Genomic DNA, 25040 nt, shown 5'->3' on the forward strand with positions numbered 1-25040 from the left:
ATGATTAAAAATGTGATTATAGCTCACTTCTGCGCAACAAAGTAATTATAAATTTATAATCCTGCCTTTTTATATAAGTAAACACACTCGTTCACGTGTTTTGTCTTTGACAAGATTTGAATGCTTGAAATCCAAGAGATAAAGGTTGATTTTGTTGGATCAAGAGTTCATTGATAAATTTGGACTTTACTGTCTAGACCCATGTGCACACTTTATCTTTGACAAGATTCGAATCATCAACCTCTAAGACGGAGAGGTTGTCAGGTCAGGACTAGACGTCTAAACCAATATGGTAAGTGGTAACTCATGCAAGTGTGTTTTTGATCCAGGAATGTGTTAGGCCCTACAGGCTACAAGCCAACTACCTCATGCTTGATTCCAATTTTATAATTGAACATTTAATCAACTGCTGCCATTGTCAAAATCATCAGTAAATTTTGGTTTGTACCTACCTCTTGAAGAAATTGCAGATATCAGAAAAAAGCATTAATGTTTTATTCAAATTATAATCTTTTAGCCAAGAATGAAGAAGGAATTGCTTCCCATACAAAAAAAAAAAAAACAAACTGAAATTGCTTCCCATACAAAAAAAAAAAAAACTGAAACGAGTCTGGGTCTTTATGAAAACAGCATCTCTACTCGTCCGAGCAAGAATAAAGATGCCCGAGACCCTACTAGCGGAATTACATGGAAATCTGATCAGACTGTGTAATGTGGGTTGACATCTATGTCTAATCCCCTCAACTTTGCGAAAGACTCTACTTTGCCTTTCAAAGTGTGAAGCTCCCTCAACCTGTTAAAAATGCAACACAGAGAAAACAACAAAGAATTCAGTTTTTACATGCAGAAAAATTTGGATTTTTTTTTTAACGAAAATTTTTTAGGATGATTAATTTACTGACCGTGCAAGCTCTGCGCGCCTTTTTGCTTCTTCAGCCATAATATTAATGTCCCTGATGTTGTAATTGTCAGCAAACATTTTTGTTTCGCTTGACTGAAGGCCATGAAGTGTACGCTGTTCTGTTGCCCATTTTGCTTCCCTAGCTTCCCTGCCGAAGTCCTTCTGTGTGGTGAATGCCGTCTGGAAGAATCAAAACAAGAGATGGATGTCTGTCAGAAATATTATCTGAATTTTGTAAAACAAAATATTGCCTGAAAGACGGTTATTTGGCCAAGTAGCAGTTTTGATTTAATCCATTGAGGTCAGAATTTATACTAATGATAAGGGATTCCAGAATTGGAAGTACAGAATGTGATGAAGAAATGATCAGTGTCACTTACTTTCTGCTCAAGTATCAGACCCCAAGCTCTTCCGCTGAGTGCATATCGGACACCAAATTTGATTGGATCAAGCAGGAGGTAAGTCAAAATGTTGTATATCCAAATAACTGCAGTCCATTTCCAGCCAATCTTGACAATTTCAGCAACATCCCATGTCACCACAGCAGATATGACAGTCGCGATCTGCAATGGTAGTACAGAATCAATCTCAAATCGTCTAGGAATGGAAATATTCTCTTATTAAATGTATTTTTGGTAAATAATTCAACATCTCCCAAAACATTCTGAGCTTTTTCAGAAAAATGAGGCATTCGCGGAAACAGTCTTTCTACTCTAATAGTAGTGTAAGGTCAAATAAGATCTTACCCTCTATGCACCCTACTTCTAGGTGGGAAATAAAGGGTATCTTGAGTTTCGTTCCATTTTTTATTTTGTAAAGAAGGAGAATTGTTGTAGTGCTTGTGTCAAGTGTCAAATCGACTTACTAACTGAGCGACGATGAAGGCACAAACTAAAAGAGAGCCAGGTCTTTCAGTAAATGACCATCCCCTGGAGCGCGTGACAAATATCAGGGCCTGGCTTATGGTACTGACTTGAAGGTACACAGCTGAACTTAGACGCCCATTTATAAATTTGGTCTGTTTCTTGGACTCTTCTTTCCCGAGAGTTTTAAGATAGGCATCGTAGTTGTGCTTGTTGAAATCATCTAGATGGAAATGCTTCTGAGAAATGAGGGATGGAAAATTGTAAACTATTAGTGTATTATCTATGTAGATTGCTGTATCGAGAAGGCCACTCTATGATCTAGTAATCTGTTAAAAATGACCAAATGCTTTTACCGCAAAAAAACTAGTCTCAGCCATTCCATAGTAAAATATGACAGTAGTCAAGGCGAGGTACGTTCCTATGACAACTCCAGTTGCAAAAATTTCAGTGAGTTTCCAACTGTCTGGAAGTGGCGACGGTTTGACTCTGTCTTTAGATATTGTCATGATAGTACCTGAAATAATTTTTGAAAGGAGGTATCGATTTAGTACATACTGCAGATAGAAATATGACTATAATCAAGAATCTTTGTGAAGCTATAAAGCTACATTGTATCTTGGAGTGGATTCTTACCATCATTTAGAATCGCAATGAGCAGAACCATCAGAGGAGGGAAATTGAACCTCCAAAATACACTCAGCAACAAAAATCCCAACTGTTGCACAAAACTCCCAGGGTCTAATCATTCAATACAAGTGACTGTAGTTTAAAAATATTTAAGTATTTATGATAGATTATTGCTTACCACAATACGTATTGTGATCGATACTGCATATATCTGAAAAAAATTTATAAGCTAAAATTAGTTGTTAACCTAAAACGCAGTACTTAAAGAGCAAAATTTTCAATGAAGCACGAAAGTGCTGGAACAAGCAAGACATTATTTACCGTGTAGTTCTTCATCCTCTGGAAGATGGCACGACTTGTTAAAACAGCACTGATGATCACACTTAGGCCCGGCTCAGTTAGAACAATGTCAGAGGCACTGCGGGCAGCATCTGTTGCGTCTGCCACAGCAATTCCTATGTCTGCTATCTTTAGTGCAGGTGCATCATTAACTCCATCACCAGTCATTCCACATATGTGCTTTCTTCCTTGTAATATTTTTACTATCTCATACTTGTGCTCTGCAAATGGGAGATCAGATTTAGAGGAGTGTGAATGGTCCTCAAGAGTTATAACGTATAACTTAAATATCATCATGTTTACCAGGGAACACTCCAGCAAAACCATCAGCCTTCTCAATAAGTTCCTCAACTGATAGAGTTGCCAGTGAAGAATCCTTGTGTTCACCAAGCAATGACGACGATGGGTACATGTTTGTCCCCATGCCAAGGCGCCTCCCAGTTTCCTTCCCGATTGCAAGTTGATCACCTGATTAAGATGCTTGCATGTTATGATATCATAAATACACCAATAATACACGAGATCATACTAAACAGTGTTAGCTTAGTTATTGCTAAATGCATCAAACAGAAAGTAGGAAATGATCTGATAAAGGGTAAATGTCTGAGACACTTGAGAGTCCTGTAGGCCTTTTCAGATAAGACTGTTTTGATATGCACATATAAATTCAAGCAAGAAAATATAATGTAAAAGGATGATTTGTGATTATGATAGAACAAGGTAAGTAGTTTAACTGTGCAAGATTAGTATCCAATTGATGACCATTTCATATACAAAGTTCTCAACAGATCTAAATAATATATGCTCCAGCCAATGTTGCTTCTGGATTAATACATTGTTAGTGTTCTGTAGAAATGGGTAAGTTGAAGTAATTGTTTATCGATTGAAGCTTGGCCAGAGTAATAATTAGTAAGCTTTAGGGAACACCTGTGATCATCTTGACACTCACTCCAAGTTCTAAAGCTCTTCTAATTGTTTCAGCACTGTCATGGCGAGGTGGATCAAAGAGAGGCATAAGGCCGACGAATTCCCAGGGCCCACCAGCACTGTCCTTGGTGTTCTCAGGTACTTGCTAAACCAATGTAAAGCACATATGAACGAAATCCAAAACAGACTTTTCAGGAGAATATATGTATGAGGTAACTGATAAGTTTTGTCTACCTGGCGAGCAACTGCCAGAGACCGAAGTCCACGCTCAGCAAATTTGTCTATCATTGTGTGCACTCTTTTTTCAATTTCTGATTTGTTCCATGCTAGACTGAGAATCTAAAGTAACAATGGGGTAAAGAAATTACCATTTGATTAGGCTACAGTATGTCGATACCTACAAGCTACATAATTGAACAATTGTTGAATGAATACCTGCTCTGGTGCACCTTTGCTCACCCTGTGCATATTTCCAGCACCATCTATGTACGTTAGAGCTGTCCGTTTGTCAGTTGGATTAAACGGGAGGAAGTGAACTTCGGTGATACCAGCCCGTGCCTGAAAGGTACCAGCATCACATTTGATTAATAACATAAGTTAGTCTTCTGAAATTTAATAATATAATTTGAGCCAGGATACTTTAACACAGTCACGCGCTCTCTAAAAAATTTGAAACAGTTTAACTGGATTTTTTTCAAAAGATGATCTATAACAGCAATAATACCTCCTTAGGGTCCCCCAGCATGGACACAATTGCTGTGTCTATGGCATCTTGGTTCTCTATTCGAGATGCTCTTGCAGCCATCAAGACAACTGTGTCTTTGTCGACACCTTTGGCAAAAACCTGTGCATTGCATAGATGTTTGAGAGAAATATCTATGACTCAAGTGCAATTTCTACCAAAAATATTGTTATGTTGAACAGCAGTTATATGCTGCAGATTTTAGCAAGAAAGCTGCTTATCTAAGATACATTCATATCAAAGGATTAGGGATTGATTGATCACCTCAATTAGATTTTTGTCAACTGTGAGCTTGTTGAGAGTTAAGGTGCCTGTTTTATCACTGCATAAGACATCCATCCCGGCCATCTCCTCAATTGCGGTCATTCTCTTTGTTATGGCACCCTGAATTAAAAGAAGGTATGCGCAATATTGAATCGTTTAGCCTTTGAAACTAGCTGTACTTGTATACACTACTAAAATAGTTCTGGGACATAATACCAATGGCAGTACCATAGTAATGTAGCTTAGCGAACCTGCTGAGATAAGCGATGTGAACCTATGGCCATAGTAACTGAAAGAACAGTAGGCATTGCAATGGGGATACCGCCAATTAGTAGAACAAGAAGATTGTCTACAGCTTGACGGTATTTTCTGTGTTGACTAGCCACCACAATGATCTCAATAACCATCCCAATAGCAATCGAGCAAATGCAGAAGTTTCCTATTGCAGTCAAGACCTGTCATCCGTCAGGAGGTACAATTAGGATAAAACAAATGCACGTTCATCACTACAGAAGTATCTCCTAATTTTGCTGAATTCTGATTTGCAGTACAGTTAAAATTCTATTAACAATTGGAAATGAGCTCTCAATTTGGACCTGTTGGAAATGGCCAACATGCGTAGTATTTTCAACAAGATGAGCTGCTCTTCCAAAAAATGTGTGCACTCCAGTGGCAATAACAACTGCTTCTATTTCTCCTTGCTTACATGTTGAGCCCGAATATACTCCATCACCGGGATTTTTAGTCACTGGCAGTGATTCTCCTGTAAGTGAGGACTGAAGAAGGATATATACAACATATTTGTCAGACACCAGACATTTGTTTTTGACCAAACATGAGTTAAATGTTACTGGAAATAGCCAGAAAACTAAGACTAGATATAGTTATATGGACACGTGCCTGATCAATCTTTAACGGATCCCCTTGAAGTAAACGAGCATCAGCAGGAATGATGTCTCCCAATTTGATGCTAATAATGTCTCCAGGGACTAGGACAGAAGCATCTTGTTCACTCCATTTTCCATCACGTAAAATCTGGTGGAACATTTGAGTTCCAATTATCAACAAGGATAAAGTTAGTGTAGGAAGTAAGCTAGCAATTTGATATCCACTATCAGCCAGACCAACCTTAGCTTTTGGAGCCAACCGAGCCATCAAGGCTGCAGCTGCATTGCCTGCATTGTTTTCCTCCATAAAACTTATGGTTGAATTGACTATAAGTAGCGCAACAATGCCTACAAAGTCATGGAAATCCACTCCCTTATCCTGAGAACATGGTGTTGATGAAACAAACAGGACTTTTAGACCATGAGTTATGCAACTAGTTGTTCTTGGCAGGTCTTTAAGTATACTAGTAGATGTATTAGAAACTTACGCCTCCATGAGCCATCGAGATTGCCATGATGGCTGCTGCTTCCATAACCCATGACAGAGGATTCCACATAAACCCAAGAAACTTGAGTATTTTGCTCTCCTGTGAAGGAAACAGACCTCGTAAGATGTGTTTTCAACATATCAAAGATAAATAATACGAAAGAAACTTTGAAGAACAAGATACCTTCTTTTCTTCTAGTTTGTTGTATCCAAAAACTTCGAGACGTTCCTGAACCTCATCAGAAGTCAGACCAGCCGTGGTACACTTCAATTTTTCAAGAACTTCCTCAATAGGTATGTTCTCCTGCAACACGAGATCGATATGCTCAGTAACAATATAACAAAAACATTAATATAGCATCTCATAACCGATCATCTCCTTAAGCAGGACTTAACAATCATTCAAGAGATATACGAACTTCCAAGTCTTCACCAAGGTATGTAAAAAAAAACCTACCAAATCAACAGTTTCTTTGCTGATTGCTTCCAGCACACTTAAACTCTTGTCTGCATCCATTTTGACTGCCCTCTTCAGCTCCTACTCAACTCCGAATAAAATCTGCAAGTAAAAACATTGTCAGCAAAAGTATTCCATAACACTAACCAAACTAAACATACCCTTATATATTATCAAAAAAAAAACATACCCTTATATGTCCTACTCGCAAATAGTGTATGGTTCGAGTCAAACCAAACATACACTACTCATAAATAGTGTCCGGTTCGAATCAAACCAAACATACCTAGTATATCCTACTCGTAACCAGGACTTGTCAGAGTGCAACAATAAGACATCTACATATTAAAATATAATATGGTCCTCATAAGCCCTCCTCTCCTCTCCATACCTCGAAGTTTTAGGAGAATTAGTCACTTAATATGGTATCAGATCTCAGTTTAATAGGAGGGAGAACGGAGGTTTTGGGAATTCTAGTTACTTACCAATACGGCAATACATATCATAACACACCTATTAGTAAAGAATTCTAAAATGCAAAACTTTTACCTGCAAGCATGCTCCAAAAATCGGAACACGAGCTGGATCAAGGCGTAAGAACTCGAATTTCTCCAGCTATATATATAAGCAGCAGGAAGGAATCCATGTAAAGACCAACATAAAAAACCAGAGCTTTGTTAGAAAAATAATAAAGAAAACAAGAGTTGTGAAGTCATATGAGAAAAGACACAACAGAGCTTCTGAAGCTCCGTCCAAGAACAGCTAGCATACAAGTATCTGGAACTGCAAATCTGACGTTTTGTTCCAACTGCATGCATTGCATGATTAAAATTATGAAATCTTGTTGCAGCAATTTAGCACATTGTAACACAACCAAAATTATTTAATGAGTTTGGTTCTTGTTAAGTACTACTTTGGAATTGTACGATTTCACATTGAACTGTACGGTTGTACATTTACTAACATCACCTGGATGATTCTCCGGAATAATAAATTAGGCATTTGGTTCATATTTAAGGAGTCATGGGAGTTTAACATGTTATATATTATTTATGGATTGTATATTTAAATGGGATTTTAATGCATAATATATTAATTTTAATTAATAATTTTTATCTGATTTTGATTTTTATAGTTCTAAATAAAATGTGGTAAAGTTGATGCAGAGTATTCAACATTTAAGCATAATCTTTTAGAATCCTATGAATTAGGGTGGAATTTCAAAAAATATAAACAAACAATCTCATAAAATTTATTATTTTATAAAGTCCAAAAAAATATATTAGTTTTAAATGAATTTTAAATAATGATAATTGAATAGCATCAGATAGTTAAGTATAATTTACAATTTTGATTGAATAGCACTAGATTTTGTAACACAATAAAAAAATCTTAATTAAATATCTAAAAATTCAGATATATCTTTTAAAATCTCAGTGAACACACCTCGATTTCATGAATTAAAAGAATCTTTTCAAATCTTTTAAAATCTCAATTCAATACACCCTTTTGATTAGAAAAAATTGTTTTAACCGGTTTAGTCATTTGAAATGAAAACTTTTATTTTCATCAGATAAATCACATTCTCAGTAAATTCTATTCTCATACACTTTTTTTAGTCATCAAACGGTTGTATTATATCAAGATTGCAAGATACAATATCTGGATATATAGAGTTTCCTTCATTCAAGAAAGTATATCATCTAACTGAAAGTATGTAAATACTCCGGATGTTTAGATAAAATTATAAAGACAATCGTCAAAAGAATCCCCAAATACTGAGAAATCATCCATGAATACCTCTAGAAAGTCACCAACCATGTATGAGAAGATAGCCATCATACATCTTTGAAAAGTCGGAGGGGCATTACATAGCCCGAATGACACCCTTCTGAAGGCAAAAGTACCATAAGGACAAGTGAAAGTAGTCTTGTGTTGATCTTCGGGAGCAACTGTTATCTGATTATAGCCAGAATACCCATCAAGAAAACAATAATACTCTCGTCCAGCCAATCTATCCAACATCTGATCAACAAAGGGCAACGGAAAGTGATCTTTTCTAGTGGATTTGTTCAGCTTCCGATAATCAATGCAAATTCTCCAACCGGTGACTGTTCTCGTAGGGATCAACTCGTTATTTTCATTTTTTATCATCGTGATTCCACCTTTCTTTGGCACACACTGAACTGGGCTCACCCATGCACTATCCGAAATCGGATAAATAATTCCAGCATCTAGCCACTTAATTACCTCTTTCTTCACCACTTCCTTCATAATAGGATTCAGTCTGCGCTGGCCTTCAATTGAACCTTTGGCACCATCTTCCAACAAGATTTTATGCATGCAAATAGAAGGGCTAATACCTTTGATATCTGCAATACTCCACCCAATAGCTTTCTTGTGATTCTTCAGAAGCTCTACCAATTTCTCTTCTTGGGCAATAGATAATTCAGCAGAGATAATAACAGGTAAAGTGGAAGAAGGTCCCAAATAAGCATACTTCAAATGAGAAGGAAGAGCCTTTAGTTCTAACTCTGGTGGCTCATCAATTGATGACTTAGGAGTCTTGAATTCCCTTGACGACAAATCCAATGACTCAAAACGTCCCCTAGTTCTTGTAACCTGTGAATTAGCTTCTAGCCAAGCTAAGAGTTCAACATTATCATCTTCCTCTTGAGAAACATTCAATATTAATTGCTCCAACGGATCATGAGAAGAATTAGAGTCTAATTTATCAGAAATTAGCTCATCAAATATGGTGATAGCTGAGCAATCTTCTACATCATCAAAATATTTCATTGCTTTAAAGACATTAAAAGTCACCTTTTCATCTTGAACCCTCATAGTTAGCTCTCCGTTTTGCACATCAATGAGAGTTCTTCCTGTAGCAAGGAATGGTCTTCCCAAGATAATGGGAACCTCTCGATCAGCCTCATAGTCCAACACGATGAAATCAGCAGGAAATATGAACTTGTCTACCTTGACCAGAACATCTTCAATCTTTCCCTCTGGATGAGCAAGAGATCTATCAGCTAGTTGAAGAGTGACAGTAGTAGGCCGAACTTCTCCAATCCCCAATTTTCTGAACACCGACATAGGCATCAAGTTTATGCTAGCCCCCAAATCATAATGCCATCCCACAATAAGAGTCACCAATAGTGCAAGGAATAGTGAAACTTCCTGGATCTTTCATCTTTGTAGGCAATTTATGTTGCAAGAATGAGCTACACTCCTTTGTTAGAGCTACAGTTTCAAACTCCCCCAACCTTCTCTTCTTCGTAAGAATGTCCTTCATGAATTTCACATAGTTGGGCATCTGCTCAAGAGCTTCTACAAGAGGAATATTGATGTGAAGCTGCTTCAGAACATCAAGAAATTTCTTGAACTGAACATTTTGTTTTTGCTTTTGAAATCGCTGAGGAAATGGAGGTTGTGGCTGAATGTGTGATTTCTTAGAAGACTTTGGTGGAGAAACCTTGTCGTTCTCGCTTTCCTTATCATCAGGAATTTCCTCATTGCCACTAGGTTCAACAGAATCATCATATTTGGCGTCAGTAACAGTGTTCCCCAAAACTTTTCCGCTTTTCAATGTCATGGCTTTACAATGTTCATTCCCAACACCCTTAGGCTTTTCGGTATCACTAGGGAGAGTGCCATGTGGTCGATTCCTTAGTTCATTAGCTAGTTGCCCAACTTGATTCTCCAAGTTTCTCAAGGATGCCGCTTGACTTTGGACTAGAGCTTCAGTCTGAGATCTACTAGCTTCATTCTTGATGATGTACTCCTTCAACATATTTTCAAGTGAATTAGACTGAGGTGCTTGTTGAGAAAATCCGGGTGGATAATTGGACTTTACGTTGCCAGTTGAAGTTCCAGAATTTGCCCCTTGATTGCTCCAAGAAAAATTAGGATGTTGCCTCCATGACTGATTGTAAGTATTCGAGTAAGGGCCAGCCTTATTTTGATTTCCCATGTAAAAGACAGATTCTGGATTTGAAGGAGAACTATCATAAGTATGAGCCTCACCGCAAAATACACAAGAAACATTCTTGGTTTGATTAATCTGTGAACTGAGGGATTGCTCCTTCGATTGATTATTGCCCATGCTCAGATTCTTGAGCATATGCTCCATAGATGCTAGTTGAGCCTTCATCGAAGTTATAGAGTCCACATCATAGATTCCAGCTACCTTTTTCCCTGTTTGAGCTCTAGAAGATGACCACTGATAGTTTTTGGTAGCAATTGTCTCAAGGATTTCATAAGCCTGATTATAGGACTTAGAGAGAAGGGCCCCATTTGCTGATGCATCCACCACCATCTTTGTTTGAGCATTGAGACCATTATAAAAAGTCTCCATCTGAATGCAATGAAGAATACCATGATGAGGACATTTTCTGAGTAATTCTTTAAATCTCTCCCATGCATCATACAAAGATTCATCATCCTGCTGTTGAAAAGAATTGATCTCATTCCGGAGCTTTGCATTCATATTGGGAGGAAAATACTTGCTCAAGAACTTTTCTGTCAAATCATTCCATGTTGTGACTGATCCTGCCGGTAAAGAATTTAGCCAGGTTCTAGCTCTGTCTCGCACAGAATAAGGGAATAATTTCAAGCGCAAAGGTACTCCTTGAAATTTGAAAGAATCACTGATCTCCATGAATAGACGAAGATGAAGGTGAGGATCCTCGGTAAGCATCCCACTGAATTGACCAATAGTCTGAAGCATTTGGAACATGATCGGCTTCAACTCAAACTGTGTTGCTTGAATATCGGGTCTTATGATCCCCGAATTTAATTCTTCGAAACGGGGTGCCGCATATTGCCGAATAGCACGATCTTTATCATCCGCAATAACTGCACCCACTGGAACAACAGGAATGTCTCTATTATTAACGTTGTCACCCATAGTTACTTGTGTTTGCTTGATCTTGCGTTGTGCTTTTCTTCTTCTATTGAATGTTCGCTCAATTTTAGGATCAAAGCCAAATACCACTGAGTGTCTTTCGCTCATGCACAAAGAGACCTGATGAACACAAAAAATTACTCCCGTTAGAACAGAAGTAACAAAAACCAAACTGTAAGAATATCAAATTCGTAATTAATATCTAATCTAGTCCCCGGCAGCGGCGCCAAAAACTTGTTGCGTAAAATACTAATGTGCAAGTGTACACAATCGCAAACAAGTAATATAGTAATAAATACCAGATATCGTTCCTCAAGGACTATCTATACGTATTAATCGCAAATAATCTCTAACAGTCTGATTATCGAACACAATAAATTATTGACGGTTTTTATATTAAAACTAAATTTAACCAACTAAAATTATACTAAAGAGTTTAACGAGTTTCAAATATGAGAAGATAAGTCAGGATAATTACTTCCCCCCAACACAAGAATATCGGTAAAAGAGTTGCGAAATATTGCAACAAATCACAAGTTACTAGCTAGAATTAAATGGTCATAGGCTTCTCTCGAAATCACTATGGTATAATTCCTACAAATAAACTAACATATGTCTATGCCAATTTAATATTCGAAATCCAATTAAGCATCAATTCACAAAGCTATGCATGGTCACAATATATGTCTATACCGTAACTAAATTATAATCAAAAGATATAATCATGCACCATTCAAGTTTTGTGTCAATTAATCATAACCCTCTGAGTATTAAGATTAACTCGATAACCCACTAGAGTTGATCAGACAATAGCAAGTATTAACATGAAAAACACTTGAATGAGTAAACCACAAAATCGCATACAATACTCTTTATCAAAACACCAAAATCCTCATGCTAGGGTTCCATAAAAATCCCAACTTTATACAATTAGTTCATACTCAAAATCTCAAAATCAACCAAAGATGAAGAGAACATGTTCATAAGAATAAGAGTTAAGGAGAGAAATCTAAACAAAAAGATGAAGGAACAAATCCACTGAATGTCTTCAATGGCTGAAATCTCTTCCGTCTCGCTTCTGCTTCCTCTCTTTGCTCGAGCCTCCACCCTCTATCTCGTACGATGTCTCTCTCTCTCTCTAAATTAGGTCTGAATACCAAACCCTAATAACTATATTAAAAGTATTTTTAAATGAATTAATGAAAATACAAGGAGATTTCCGAATCAGAATAGAATTCCAAAAGAGGAAATTCGCAGTTGACTTTTTGACTCTGATTCTGGGCTGATTAGACTGGGATAAAAATGCAAGTCCACCTCTGAATTAAAGGCCTTGTTCTAAGCTTCGCGTGGGCTCTTGAATCGCCTGATTTGGACTTCTGGAACTCCAGATATGGCCCAAACAGTGAATGCTGTGCGGCTAGCTTCAAAATCCGAATTTTATTCGAATTAAACTCCAATTCTTGCTATTTAAACTCCAATCCAAATCTAATTAGAATTCCTTCCATCCTACAATAAAACATTAATATTTATTAAATAAAAATCCAATTAAATACAAAATAACTAAAATATAGGGACAATATTAAGATAAAATGCACGCTTATCATTAACTTTTAAAAATATTCATTTTATCATATTAAATTGAAAGTTATATATTAAAGTAGTCAAATCGATTGATCGGTGATTAAATTTAAAAAAAATATTCATTTTCAACTATTATATATACAAATTTCAATCAAACTATAATAAATTTGATTAGTCAAAAGTTTAAAAAAAAAAAAAGACGTGCATTTAAAGATGGAGGACATAATTTCAAGTTCAACACATATAGCTAAATTACAAGGTTGGATATTAAATAATAAAAATTGATGCCAAGATAAAATACAAAATCACTAATGTACATGTTTTGTTATACTGATGTGTCAAAACTAAAGTTTGTGGAGTAACGATTTTGTTTTGGGATTACCCATCATATTCATGTGCTCCTATTTGCTAACCTTAAAACTTTAATACTCAGTTTACCTTCGTTTCCTTAGTTTTGAGAAAGTCCAATGGTAAACACGTAACTATTGCTAAAATTTGAAATCAAAAAGTACATTTGATGTTAGAATTATTTTCATGCTCCAATGCATGGTTTTAAAAAAAAACCAAGGAGATGTAAAATTATTTTGTATTAAAAAATAATTAGTAATTAATAATATGTTTTTGTTTCCTTCTCAGTCATTTATTGTTGTTGCCAACTTGTGCATCATTTACCAAAACATCGAGGGCTCATCCTCTGATTTTAAAGCTGGTGCGTTTATTGAATAATAGAAAATATTCATTTATGATATTAAAGTAGTCAAATCGGTTGATTGGTAATTAACTTTTAAAAATATTCATTTTATCATATTAAAAATTGAAAGTCATATATTAAAATAGTCAAATTGATTGATCGGTGGTTAAATATTAAGAAATATTCATTTTCAACTATTATATATACAAATTTCAATCAAACTATAATAAATTTGATTAGTCAAAAGTTAAAAAAAAAAAAGAAGAAGAGAAGAAGACATGCATTTAAAGATGGAGGACATAATTTCACGTTCAACACATATAGCTAAATTACAAGGTTGGCTATTAAATAATAAAAATTGATGCCAAGATAAAATATAAAATCACTAATGTACATGTTTTGTTATACTGATCTGTCAAAACTAAAGTGTGTGGAGTAACAATTTTGTTCTAGGATTACCCATCATATTCATGTGCTCCTATTTGCTAAACTCAAAACTTTAATACTCAGTCTACCTTCGTTTCCCAATTTTAGAGAAAGTCCAATGCTAAACTCAAAATAGATGTAACTATTGCTATAATTTGAAGTCAAAAAGTACATATGATATGTTAGAATTATTTTCATGCTCCAGTGCATGGTTTTAAAATAAAACCAAGGAAATGTAAAATTAACTAACTTCTCAACTACTTCACTTTATTTCACAATTATATATGACACCTACCTATTTGTCTCATTACTTCCTCATCAAAGTTTATTTAACTATCATTCTAGCATTTTTAGTCATTTCAAATCCAAAGTATTAAGATGAGTAGCTTAAAAAAAAAGAATAATGAGAGGAGATTTTGATGAGAATTCTTCTGATGAAGAGAAGAATATCCTCTTGCAGATGGTAACTATGAGTTCTAATCAACAAAATCAACAACAACATGGTCATGCATGATGATTCTGTAGTTGGACGAGCTTTTATCTGTCGTGACTGGGCGCTGCCTGTGAACGTATCTACACGGATTACTTCTCAACATATCCTCTGTTTAGCGAGAAATTACTTCGTAGAAGGTTTCGTATGCCAATGCCCTTGTTTGAGAGGATCTTAGTACAACTTCAAGACCACGACAATTATTTCAAACTAAAGTATGATGCAGTTGGGGCTACTGGTTTATCAGGCATCCGAAAGATGACGGCATCGTTGAGGATGTTGCTTATGGAACACCGGCGGATAGTGTCAATGAGTATGTTGAAATTGGAAAGAGCACAACTATAGAATCGCTTAAGAAATTATGCAGAGGAGTTGTAAGTATCTTTAAATCAGAGTACTTAAGATACTGTTCTATGGCAAGAGACATGAACGCAACTGGCAAGAGACACGAAGTTCCCTATTTGCAGATTTGTACTGGTACATTTCCAATTCATTCTTTCCAGAGTCTGGGCTTACACACAGAACTCTGGGTCGTCTAGATAACCAAATGAAGTTGATATCACAAGACCTCTACATGTGGCTGAAGCTCGTGGATTTCCCGGAATGCTTGGCAGTTTGGACTGTTTGCACTAGCAGTGGGATAAATGCCCAACTGCTTACCATGGAATGTACACTGGACATGTCCATAAACCCACCATCATACTTGAAGCTGTTGCTTCATATGATTTAAGTTGCTTTTTTCGATGTTGCCCTAGGCCTCTATTGCAACATTATGGTCACCAACTGCAATATGGGGTTTTTTGTTACAATAACCATGCTATTGCAACATCTAACTACCCTATTACAACTAAAATTTTATGTTACGTTAGCCCTTCTGATTTCAAAAAAAGTGGGACCACATGTGGGTCCCACGCGTGGGCTCCATTTAACAACAATTCAACATTTTACTATATCAGCTGCAACATATTAGTAATCGAAGGCAACATTATTTACTGAAAGAAATTGGAAATACACTATTTAAATATTAAACATCCCAATACACTATTCTTTCATACAAATGTCATAACAAATCCAACCAAATCAAATTACCTAACAATTCAAAACCAAATAAAAGTAAGAATAATTAGCCACACTCAAATTTCAAATTTCCCAGCCGCCTGTCAAAGCTTTAACACCAAGTTTGTTATGGTAGAGGACACGCCAGACTTTTTGATTTGGCCCATCAAGGTTTACTACCTTCTTTTCGGCGTCTGCCCATAATGTAACTGATTACGCCACTTCCTGCTCATGTTTTACACAAGGTTATATTATGAAACAGAAAAAAGATAGGTATAGATCATTTGAAGAAACTAGTTTAGGCAGAAAATGTAGATAAGCAAGTCTAACAAGCACCAAGTTATAAAATCATAAGTAGGTGATTGACCCAAGTATTTCATTACCTCTGTTTTATGCCAAACTAATCATAAGTACCAAAACTGAGTATTGTGGATACAATTTGTACCTTTAACACTATATTTGCTCAAACTAATATGATTCAAGAAAACGTTAAATCATAATACCAATTGATCTATCAATAAAAACAAGGAATAAAAAATTTATAGAGAAGCTTCACACCACAAGAAGTAACTATAACCTATAATCTGAAAAGAACCAGATTCTAACAACATAGGTAACTCCATTCTTTGTTATCAGTGTCCAAATAAAAATCTCTCACACATTCAAAAGGAGGGAGGGGAGAGAGAGGAATGGAGAGGGAGTACAGAGAGAGGGGGAGAGAGATAAAATCACAACAAAAAGACAAGCTTTAACCCATAATATCAAAAATAAAGAATGCATCTAAATTGAAAAGCACACGAAAATAGCGGATTGTACCTTAAATCTAAGAAAATCGATGCTGCAATTAAAGTGAAACACTGTTGAAGCCCTAATTTCAGTGAAGCCCCAATTCAATCAAAACCCTAAGAAAAATAAAGACACAAAATTAAGAGCATTACGGTGAAAAGCAAAATGAAAAACAAAACGAAGAAAAGGAACTATAAACCGAGAGTAATTTCGCGGCATGAAGAGGCTCTGAATCGAAGCCCTGATTGAACCAGAACCAAACCCTAATCGATTGACAGTTAGGTTTGAGGGGAGAGGATCCCCGATTCACCTAATCGCCGATGAGTTTGAGTAGAGAGAGGAGAGGTTCAACGAAGAGAGATGAGGTTTAGCGGAGATGAGTGAGGTTCAGGGGATGTGAAGTGAATGAAATGCGTTTGACTGAAATGTACAATGTCAAGTGAAAAGAGACGGGAGGGAAAATTTGCCGCTGCAAATCTTTTAATACACGCACATTTCATATATTTGTTTTCAATTTTTGATTTTTCAATTACTTAATTATTTTAGAATATTATTATTTAAAATATTGTATATTTTGAAAAATATAATTTAATTGCAATTTTTTAATAATTAATTAGTTTCAAACTTATTAATTTTATTACAATTAATTATTTTAAAGAGATGATATAAAAAATAATATTGTATTCCAAAATTTAGTGATTTAATGTTTATTATATTATATTTTATGATCAGTTAATCATTTAAAATTATTTTAGTTTATTTATGTGAATTTTATTATCATATTATAATTAATTATTTTAATATTACTCAATGCAACACACATACTCAGCTATTGCAACATCAAATGGACATGAATGGTTATCGTTGCGGTAGGTATGGATTAGTGCCTCTAATGCAACATAATTTTGCAACACTCACGTTCATACCATTTCAGTAGGTCATATATGGCGTAGTGATGCCTGGGTCTTTTAACGATATCAATGTACTTGACCAGTCCAATTTATTTGATGAACTTCGCGCCGGTTGCGCTCCTCCTGCTAAGTTCATAATCAATGATCATCACCATGACATGGGTTACTACCTTGCAGATGGTATATATCCCAAGTGGGCAATTATTGTCCAAACTATTAGAGAGCCGAGTGACCGAAAGAAAGCTCATTTTGAAAAGATGCAGGAGGCATATCGTAAAAATGTTGAGAGAGAATTTGGCATTCTACAAGCCCGCTTTGCTATTATAAAAGGACCAGCTCGTTTCTGGGACCAGGAGGATTTATATTACATTATGCAAAAATGTGTCATTCTGCATAACATGATAATCGAACATCAACATGACAAAGAAGATGATGAAGCAACTGGATTACTTCATGAGAGACCACTAAATATTTCATGAGAGCGGACATCCACTTTTTCTCAATTGCTTGCTCGTAACAAAAAGATACAATCTACTGATACGTATCATCAACTTCGCAATGATCTTGTTGAACAGTTATGGGCCCGTCAAGGAGAAGAGCCATGATTAAGCATAAGTTAAATTATAAGCCTCAAAGCCGCTATAATAGTTGCATGCTCGGTGCTTGGTTACCTAGTTTATGATGCTACAAGTTGCTGCTTCTAGTTTATGATGCCATAATAGTTGTATTAGTATGTTTCTGGTGTAACTTTGTGCTCTGAACTTTGTAATATATGTTGCATTTAAGGTGAAAAAAGCAGTTGCAGATTCTTTGTTTTGCAGATTCACTAAAACATGGATTATTGGTAAAGCATTGTGAAAGATAGCTCACTAATTTGCAGATTCTTCTCTAATTCTACATGGTTCCAGAATGTGAACAGTAGTTGTGATTAATATAGTTACTCCAATATCATAACAAGCTGCAAGCCAACAGCAATGTGCATGAGCTGAACTTTCACTAGGACTTTGACATACAAGACTATAGTGCACTGCATAAAAACTAATTTAATTCAAGAAACAATACAGAAGAGCATGTTCCCTCTTAAACTCATTTAATTCAAAAAACTGATAACTTAAACATTAGTACTCGCTAAAAAAAGTTGTGGAACTCCGACTACTCCATATTCATTCCCATAATTCTTTCCTCCATCTCTAGATCTTTTCTCTCAGTCTTTTTCTCCTCACATGTTGTTTGTATTTTAAGAGAGACAACCCTCCTTTCTTCTGATTCCATCTTTCTAGCTTGGTTGTCAACCATATTCTTATTTAGAGTCTCTAACAGATCTATGTGCCTTGCATTATGAACTTCTTCAACTTTGCTTTTTGCCTTGTTTCGTTTTGCAAGCTTTGTTGCAAGAATTTTGTATGATTTGCCAACGAGACTTCATACTTGCTTCTGGTCTCTGGTTATCATTTGTTTTAATTTTATACGCTTTTAACATCCGACTCCAAAATTGGCTCCGTCGTTGAGAATTACAAAGTATGGGATCTTTTCGGTAATGCTCAAGTAAGCTCTGCAAATTGATTCATCTTGTTCGGAAGTAAAAGACTTTCCTCATGCTGTTGACGCTAACATTGTTGATGCAGGAAGGTGTAGTCTGGTAGCTTATTTTATGGAGGCCACTGGGCAGTAAAATTTAAGAGTGTGGTTGGATATTAAATGATTTGGTTTAGATATTGAAGACATGCAATTGAGAATTCAATATCTTGAATATACAGGTTTTGTTTGGTGGTTGGAACACTGTATGTGCAAAATAATAAGAAAACAATGATATGATGCAATACATATGCACAGTTTTAATGCAATAGAATGAATATGAATTACACAAGTACAAAAATTAAATCAAAATTATTTTATATTCATTTCCCTTCAATTTCTCACTTGCATTGCACATGTGGCAATTATAGCTACATCTATACTTTGTTCTGTATTTAGAACCAAGTATAGAATTTTTCAATTTTAGCATCACATATTGGATTACATTGGAGCGTTAAGTTTTATAAATGATGCTGTAGTATAGAAATAACACCTTGTTTAGCATTGCATTGGATTTGCACTAAAAAAATCTTAAATTAAAGAACTCCAAAACTTTGAATAATTTACACTATTCCATAAATGGCTTTCAGCAACATTACAAATACATTGCCAGAGGTCCAAAATTGTTGCAGCAGGCTGAAAATTTGCAATGGCAACGGTTTTGGGCTTTTAGTATTTTCGGCATTGCCTTAGCCTGCAAAGGCAACAGTTTATGCAACACTGGAAATCCCTTGCCAAAAAGGCACAATTTTGAAAAAAAAATTGTGACCCACCAAGCACTGCGTGGTAAGTCCTACTGCCACGTTGGACCACTGCCACGTGGTTGATTGCCACGTTGCTCACTTCCACGTGGGGCCCACTGCTGACTCATCTTTTTGGCAACAGTTTATTTAATGATGTGAACAGTTTTTTATATTATTTGCAACGTTTTTTATAGCTACTGCAACAAGGAAGAACAAATAGGGGAAAAATCCCCAGGAACTATTCACTGATGAGCATGCTGATTTAATGGTGGAAGGAGAACTACAAATTTTGAATAGATGCATATTAACAAATAAGTACTAAATATGTCATTTGATTGAAAGGCAAGACATACTTCTGAAGAGCTAATTCTCTAAGCTCCCTCTAGGCATGTATTCATAAACAAGCAGTCGGTTTTCATCTTCACAACAATATTCTATCATCTTCACCATATGCTCATGCCTTTGTTGTCCAAGAAATATCACTTCAGTCTGTAAAACTGAAAATCAAGTTTATCAGAACACCATCAAACATCAAATTAAAATCATAATTCAGAAAATATATTGAAAAAAGGTATGTATACCAGCCACTCTTTATGGCCTTGCAAGCCATCTAAATCAATATTTTTAACAGCAACAGACAGAGCCTTCAAGCCAGGCCTCGGATTATCATCAATGAACCCCTTGTGAACCGGTCCAAATCCTCCTTCACCAAGAAAATTAATTGGCGAGATAGTGTGTGAGAGAGAGGGGGAGAGAGGCAGAGAGAGAGAGAGTGAGAGAGAGAGAGGGAGAGAGAGTTAGAGAGAGAGAGAGCCAGAGACAGAAGAGAGAGAAAGAAAGAGGGGGAGAGAGAGAGAGAGAGTAACAGATGCACATAGCCACATAGGTATACATATAAAGTAACAAATAAAGCAAGATATACACATACACAAGCATATACATATACACATACAATATACAAAATCGAGTGAGAATATACCTTAAATTAAAGATGAAGATCAAATTCAGCCCTAATTGAAGAACTAATAAAGCTTTAACCCTCCCTTAGCTCTGAGCTTGAAGCTTTCTTCCCTTTTTCAACTCTCCCTTTGCAGCTTTCGAACCCTAATTTTCACCTCTTTCAAACCCTAGTTTTCAGCTCGACTTTGAGAAATGGAGGTAAGTGTCGTGCCTCTTTGACTTGGAGCTACAATTTTCAAACAGCGTGCCTATTAGAAAGGAAAATTGTTAAATTGTCTTTTTTTTTAACTAAAAATAGATATGTCGTTATATCTAACTCATGTGAAAAAATAAACAACCACATGAGTGGTGTAGTGGTATGCACCATTCTGAGAGATATGCAAGATGAGGTGTACAAAATGCACAACCGTGTAAACATAGATACACAGTCTGCATTTTACTCATATATATATATATATATGTATATGTATATATGTATATGTATATGTATATAATTCACTATCTTTTTCGAAATTTTCAAACTCAACAAATTGTGCAATTTCATATAATTTATTTGATCTCATAAAAACACTAAATCAATGTAGTATTTATCGATAATAATCACATAGTTTTTATTGTAGTAATTTGGTTGAAACAACTCATCCAAATTTAATAAAATTAAAAGTTGTATGGTCGATAGAAACAAATTATAATACTACCTGATCGGTGTAAAAGTACAAGAAACAATCAGGTTATAACATATAAAATAAATTTGATATATCAATAATATAAATAATTTTTTCAAATCAAAACTTCTTCCCAAAACAGAAACAAAATTTAAAAAGTCAATGAAATAACTTACATTGAAAAATCTTAGATACCCACAAATGCACATACAACTTATAAAATTATGACAACTATTTAGATGTGCAAAATTTCATTAGACTAACCAGTTTATTTTATATGTTAATTTTAGTTTATTTCATGTGAACATACTAACCAGCTAAAATGTATTAATTTTTAGTTTCTTGTGAATAAACACATATCAGTTACAATGTTTGTACTCATTCAATTACAAGTCATATACAAGAAAATATATCATTCATTCATTGATTTTAAATTTGCAATGTTATGCAGATTAGTAACGTTTTACACACAAATCATATAAATCGTTAGCTATAGTTCAAATACCATGCTACCCGATCATTATGAAAATACGATACAAATTCAATAAATAACATTCCCTTCTTCCTATATTACACGCGTAAAAAATTTCATCTCACAACAAAATTAAACACACTAGATAGATAACAGAATATACTAATTAAACATAATTAAGATGTATATTCAATAAAAAAATTTCTCTATTTTTGGAGTAGCCGCCTCCATTCTTTGAGGGGTTTCAATCGGTTTTAACCGATGGAAAGCACAAACTCTTATATAATTTTTTATTTAATTTATTTTCTTCAGTAATCTTTCTCGTCGGGGAAGGCTTTCTATCCTTTCAATTAGGTTTGGTTTGTTTTTCTAGATCTAAATTATCGGAGCTTCTGATTTTCTTTTTTCTTCGATTCAAGCGGAGCTTATCGGATTCAAAAGTTAAATCGTCTATCTTGTAGTTTCGATTATCGGCTCTAATTTTTTTTATTTTAATTTGTTTTCAGTTTGCTTTTCTTTCGATTTTTGGCTTGGATTTTCAAGTTGCTTTCTCTCCTTGGTGAGAGGTTTGTCTTCGCTTATTGATTGTAAGCGGTAGTTTGATTTGGTGATGAAATTTCGTATGGAATCGCAGTTTTGGTTGATAGCTCAAGCGATAGCTCCATCGGGATATGATGAAGAGCGTACCAGTATTTCAATGCGAATGCATGAAGTGGGTACTTGTATTTGAATATACATTATCTTCAAAATATCGTTTAATTGTTTTTTCATGAGAACAGGCGATTACAATATACTGTTTGTTCGACTCAATCATTGGTGTAGATGCCGTATGACTTTTTATTATTAGATTAACACCTTTGTTTTTCAAAAAAGATGTATATTCAACAAACTAACGTTGATATATCAATTATAAAGGAATACTTATTTTATGAAGATGACTTTCTATAACAAACAATAAAAGGTCAATTAAACGTTACTGAGAGACCTAATATTAACAACAAAATAAAAGATTTTGAAAGTCTAATTTATACAAGTTCATGTAGTAGACTAGTAGTCACCTTCAGATATTTTATAATAGATGCCACAAATGCGCATACAACTTACAAAATTGTGTTAGGTATTTAAACTTGCAAAATTTAACTACTGTTGAAATATAAAACTTATTTCATTTTAGGAGTACAAGGCAATTCATTTTATGTATTAATTTTTAGTCCTTTGGATGTAAACACATACGAACCATAGTACTTGTACTCATTGAGATACATGTTCCTACACATACAAGAAAATGAATAATTTGATATGTATTAATAAGTAATTGACTTGTATAATATATGCTTGAGCTATAAAATAATTTTATTAATAATCAGATAACAAGAAAATATTATTACATACAGAGCAATAAAATTATAAAAAATGACTCGCATAGCACGTGCTATTATGGTAATATCTATTAGAAAAATAGATTTTTTCGCCACTCAAAATACTGTGCATTTAAAAACTTACCGCTAAACTATAACTTTTTTTCTTTTTGTCACTAATATTAGGTTTGGATTTGATTCTTGTCACTAACATTAGGTTTGGCCTTTCAAAAAAAAAAAATATTAGGTTTGGATTTGATGATTTAACATTATGTTATTTTTTTAACATTATTAAAACATAATGGTAGTCTGCAATATTATGATGATCTTATATATGTCTATATCTTTATATATAGTAAAGATACAGGATTCTATATGTCTCCAAGGTAGTTTACCTTGAAGGACGAAAGTTTGACAAGCATTTTAAAACTCCTAAAGATTTAGTTTCATCAATTATTTTAATTTTTTTTTGAATAAAAAATTATGATATCATATATTGTTTTATAAAAATCAAGGTTAGATGTCATTTAATTTGTAATTATTTACATTATTGTAAAAATAAGGACGAATACTATAACAAAAATAGACAATAGACAATTATAGAATTCCTTAACCTTGATTTGAGATTTATATGATATCTAAATTGGTAGTTGAACTCCACAAAAATATATAGTATCACTTGACTCAATTTTGCTTGAGAATTGATTGTAGATGATAAATTGTTTGAAGTCATTGATTTTAGATTGATAATTTAATGAATTTTAGAATTCTAATCATAATTCTTCTCAAGTTTTACTGCTCATTTATGTTATATTACTCCCTCCGTCCATTTCATTTATTTATAATTTTTTTCCCACTACTTGGCACGTATTTTAAAGTTCCCACATCTTATAAAATATAGTTTTATAACTTAATTTTGAGATTTTTTTTTGTGTATAAAAATTCAAACTATAAACTTTTATGTAGAAAAAAAATAGAGTAAATGACACATTGCACCCCTTATCTTAGGTTATTTTTTCGATATGGTCTTAAATTTATAATGTTGGCAGAATGCAACCCTTATATTTGAATTTATAATGTTGGCAAAATGCAACCCTTACATTCTGCCAACATTATAAATTTAAGACTATATCGAAAAAATGACCTAAGATAAGGGGTGCAATGTGTCATTTACTCAAAAAAATAAAATAATTTATGAAACTAAATCTTTCACGAGCGCATGTCAAAATCTTGTACTACAAGGTAAACTACCTAGGACACATATGGGGTAATACATATAAAGATATAAACACATATTATATCACCACGTAGACATGCCACTATGTTTTAATAATGCTAAAAAGAATAATATAGTATTAATAATCAAATCCGAACATAACGTTAGTGACAAAAAAATCCGAATCTAACATTAGCAACAAAAAGAAAAAAGTTAAAGTTTAGTGGTAAGTTTCTAAATACACAATAAGTTAGGTGGCGAAAAAATCTATTTTTCTCATGTATTAATAACAAAAACTTATTTCTCTTCTACATTTTTATTATATATCAACAGAATAAATATATTTTGGAAACATGAGAGTAATATAATTTAAAAAATCGATTCGAGTACCTGGCTCTTTTTGAGTTAGATTTATAGTTCTATTCTAGAATAACAGGGGTGATGGGGTGATTAGATGGAGAATAGCATTCGTAGCAAAGTTGTAAATTAATGTATTATATATACTCTATAAACTTAGCAAATATCCAAATTAATTATATAACGGGCTCTTCCCATAATTATTATCAAGCAATAACTCTCGCAAACCGACTTAAACAAGTCTATCTACTTATATATATAGGGTCTTACTCCAGTACAAACTCAGCGGCTCTCTCACTCTCTGGTTGTTCGCTCACCGATCAGTGCTACACACACACATTCACCACTGC

At 34.5% G+C, this 25040-nt stretch overlaps 3 protein-coding genes, 1 long non-coding RNA gene and 1 other non-coding gene across 5 annotated transcripts; 2 read left to right on the forward strand and 3 right to left on the reverse strand.

Moving 5' to 3' along the window:
• Positions 1-471: 471 nt before the first annotated feature.
• On the reverse strand, positions 472-7096 carry LOC108208008 (plasma membrane ATPase 1). The gene is made up of 22 exons (XM_017378474.2): positions 7047-7096; positions 6498-6599; positions 6225-6344; positions 6042-6140; positions 5795-5932; positions 5567-5701; positions 5263-5442; positions 4918-5121; positions 4667-4786; positions 4385-4504; positions 4096-4218; positions 3895-3999; positions 3661-3805; positions 3037-3201; positions 2716-2954; positions 2573-2605; positions 2401-2482; positions 2121-2281; positions 1767-2003; positions 1282-1464; positions 903-1081; positions 472-793 (listed from the first exon to the last, which is right to left on the reverse strand). Exons 2-22 carry the CDS (start codon positions 6555-6557, stop codon positions 700-702), a joined length of 2922 nt encoding a protein of 973 aa, XP_017233963.1. The 5' UTR covers positions 6558-6599; positions 7047-7096; the 3' UTR covers positions 472-699.
• Positions 7097-9621: 2525 nt separating this feature from the next.
• Positions 9622-11406, reverse strand: LOC108207110 (uncharacterized). The gene has a single exon (XM_017377574.2). It carries the CDS (start codon positions 11404-11406, stop codon positions 9622-9624), a length of 1785 nt encoding a protein of 594 aa, XP_017233063.2.
• On the forward strand, positions 10871-10977 carry LOC135150907 (small nucleolar RNA R71). Its single transcript, XR_010289368.1, has one exon. It is a non-coding gene; the product is annotated as a small nucleolar RNA R71 (small nucleolar RNA).
• Positions 11407-15607: 4201 nt separating the features above from the next.
• LOC108208052 (uncharacterized) lies at positions 15608-16886 on the reverse strand. The gene is made up of 2 exons (XR_001804262.2): positions 16464-16886; positions 15608-15872 (listed from the first exon to the last, which is right to left on the reverse strand). It is a non-coding gene; the product is annotated as an uncharacterized LOC108208052 (long non-coding RNA).
• A 502-nt stretch (positions 16887-17388) lies between these two features.
• Positions 17389-17823, forward strand: LOC108207109 (uncharacterized). The gene has a single exon (XM_017377572.1). The coding sequence runs from the start codon at positions 17389-17391 to the stop codon at positions 17821-17823; it is 435 nt and encodes a 144-aa protein (XP_017233061.1).
• Positions 17824-25040: the final 7217 nt, after the last annotated feature.

This window comes from Daucus carota, chromosome 2 (genome assembly GCF_001625215.2).
Source record: "Daucus carota subsp. sativus chromosome 2, DH1 v3.0, whole genome shotgun sequence".
NCBI classification, from domain to species: Eukaryota; Viridiplantae; Streptophyta; class Magnoliopsida; order Apiales; family Apiaceae; genus Daucus; species Daucus carota.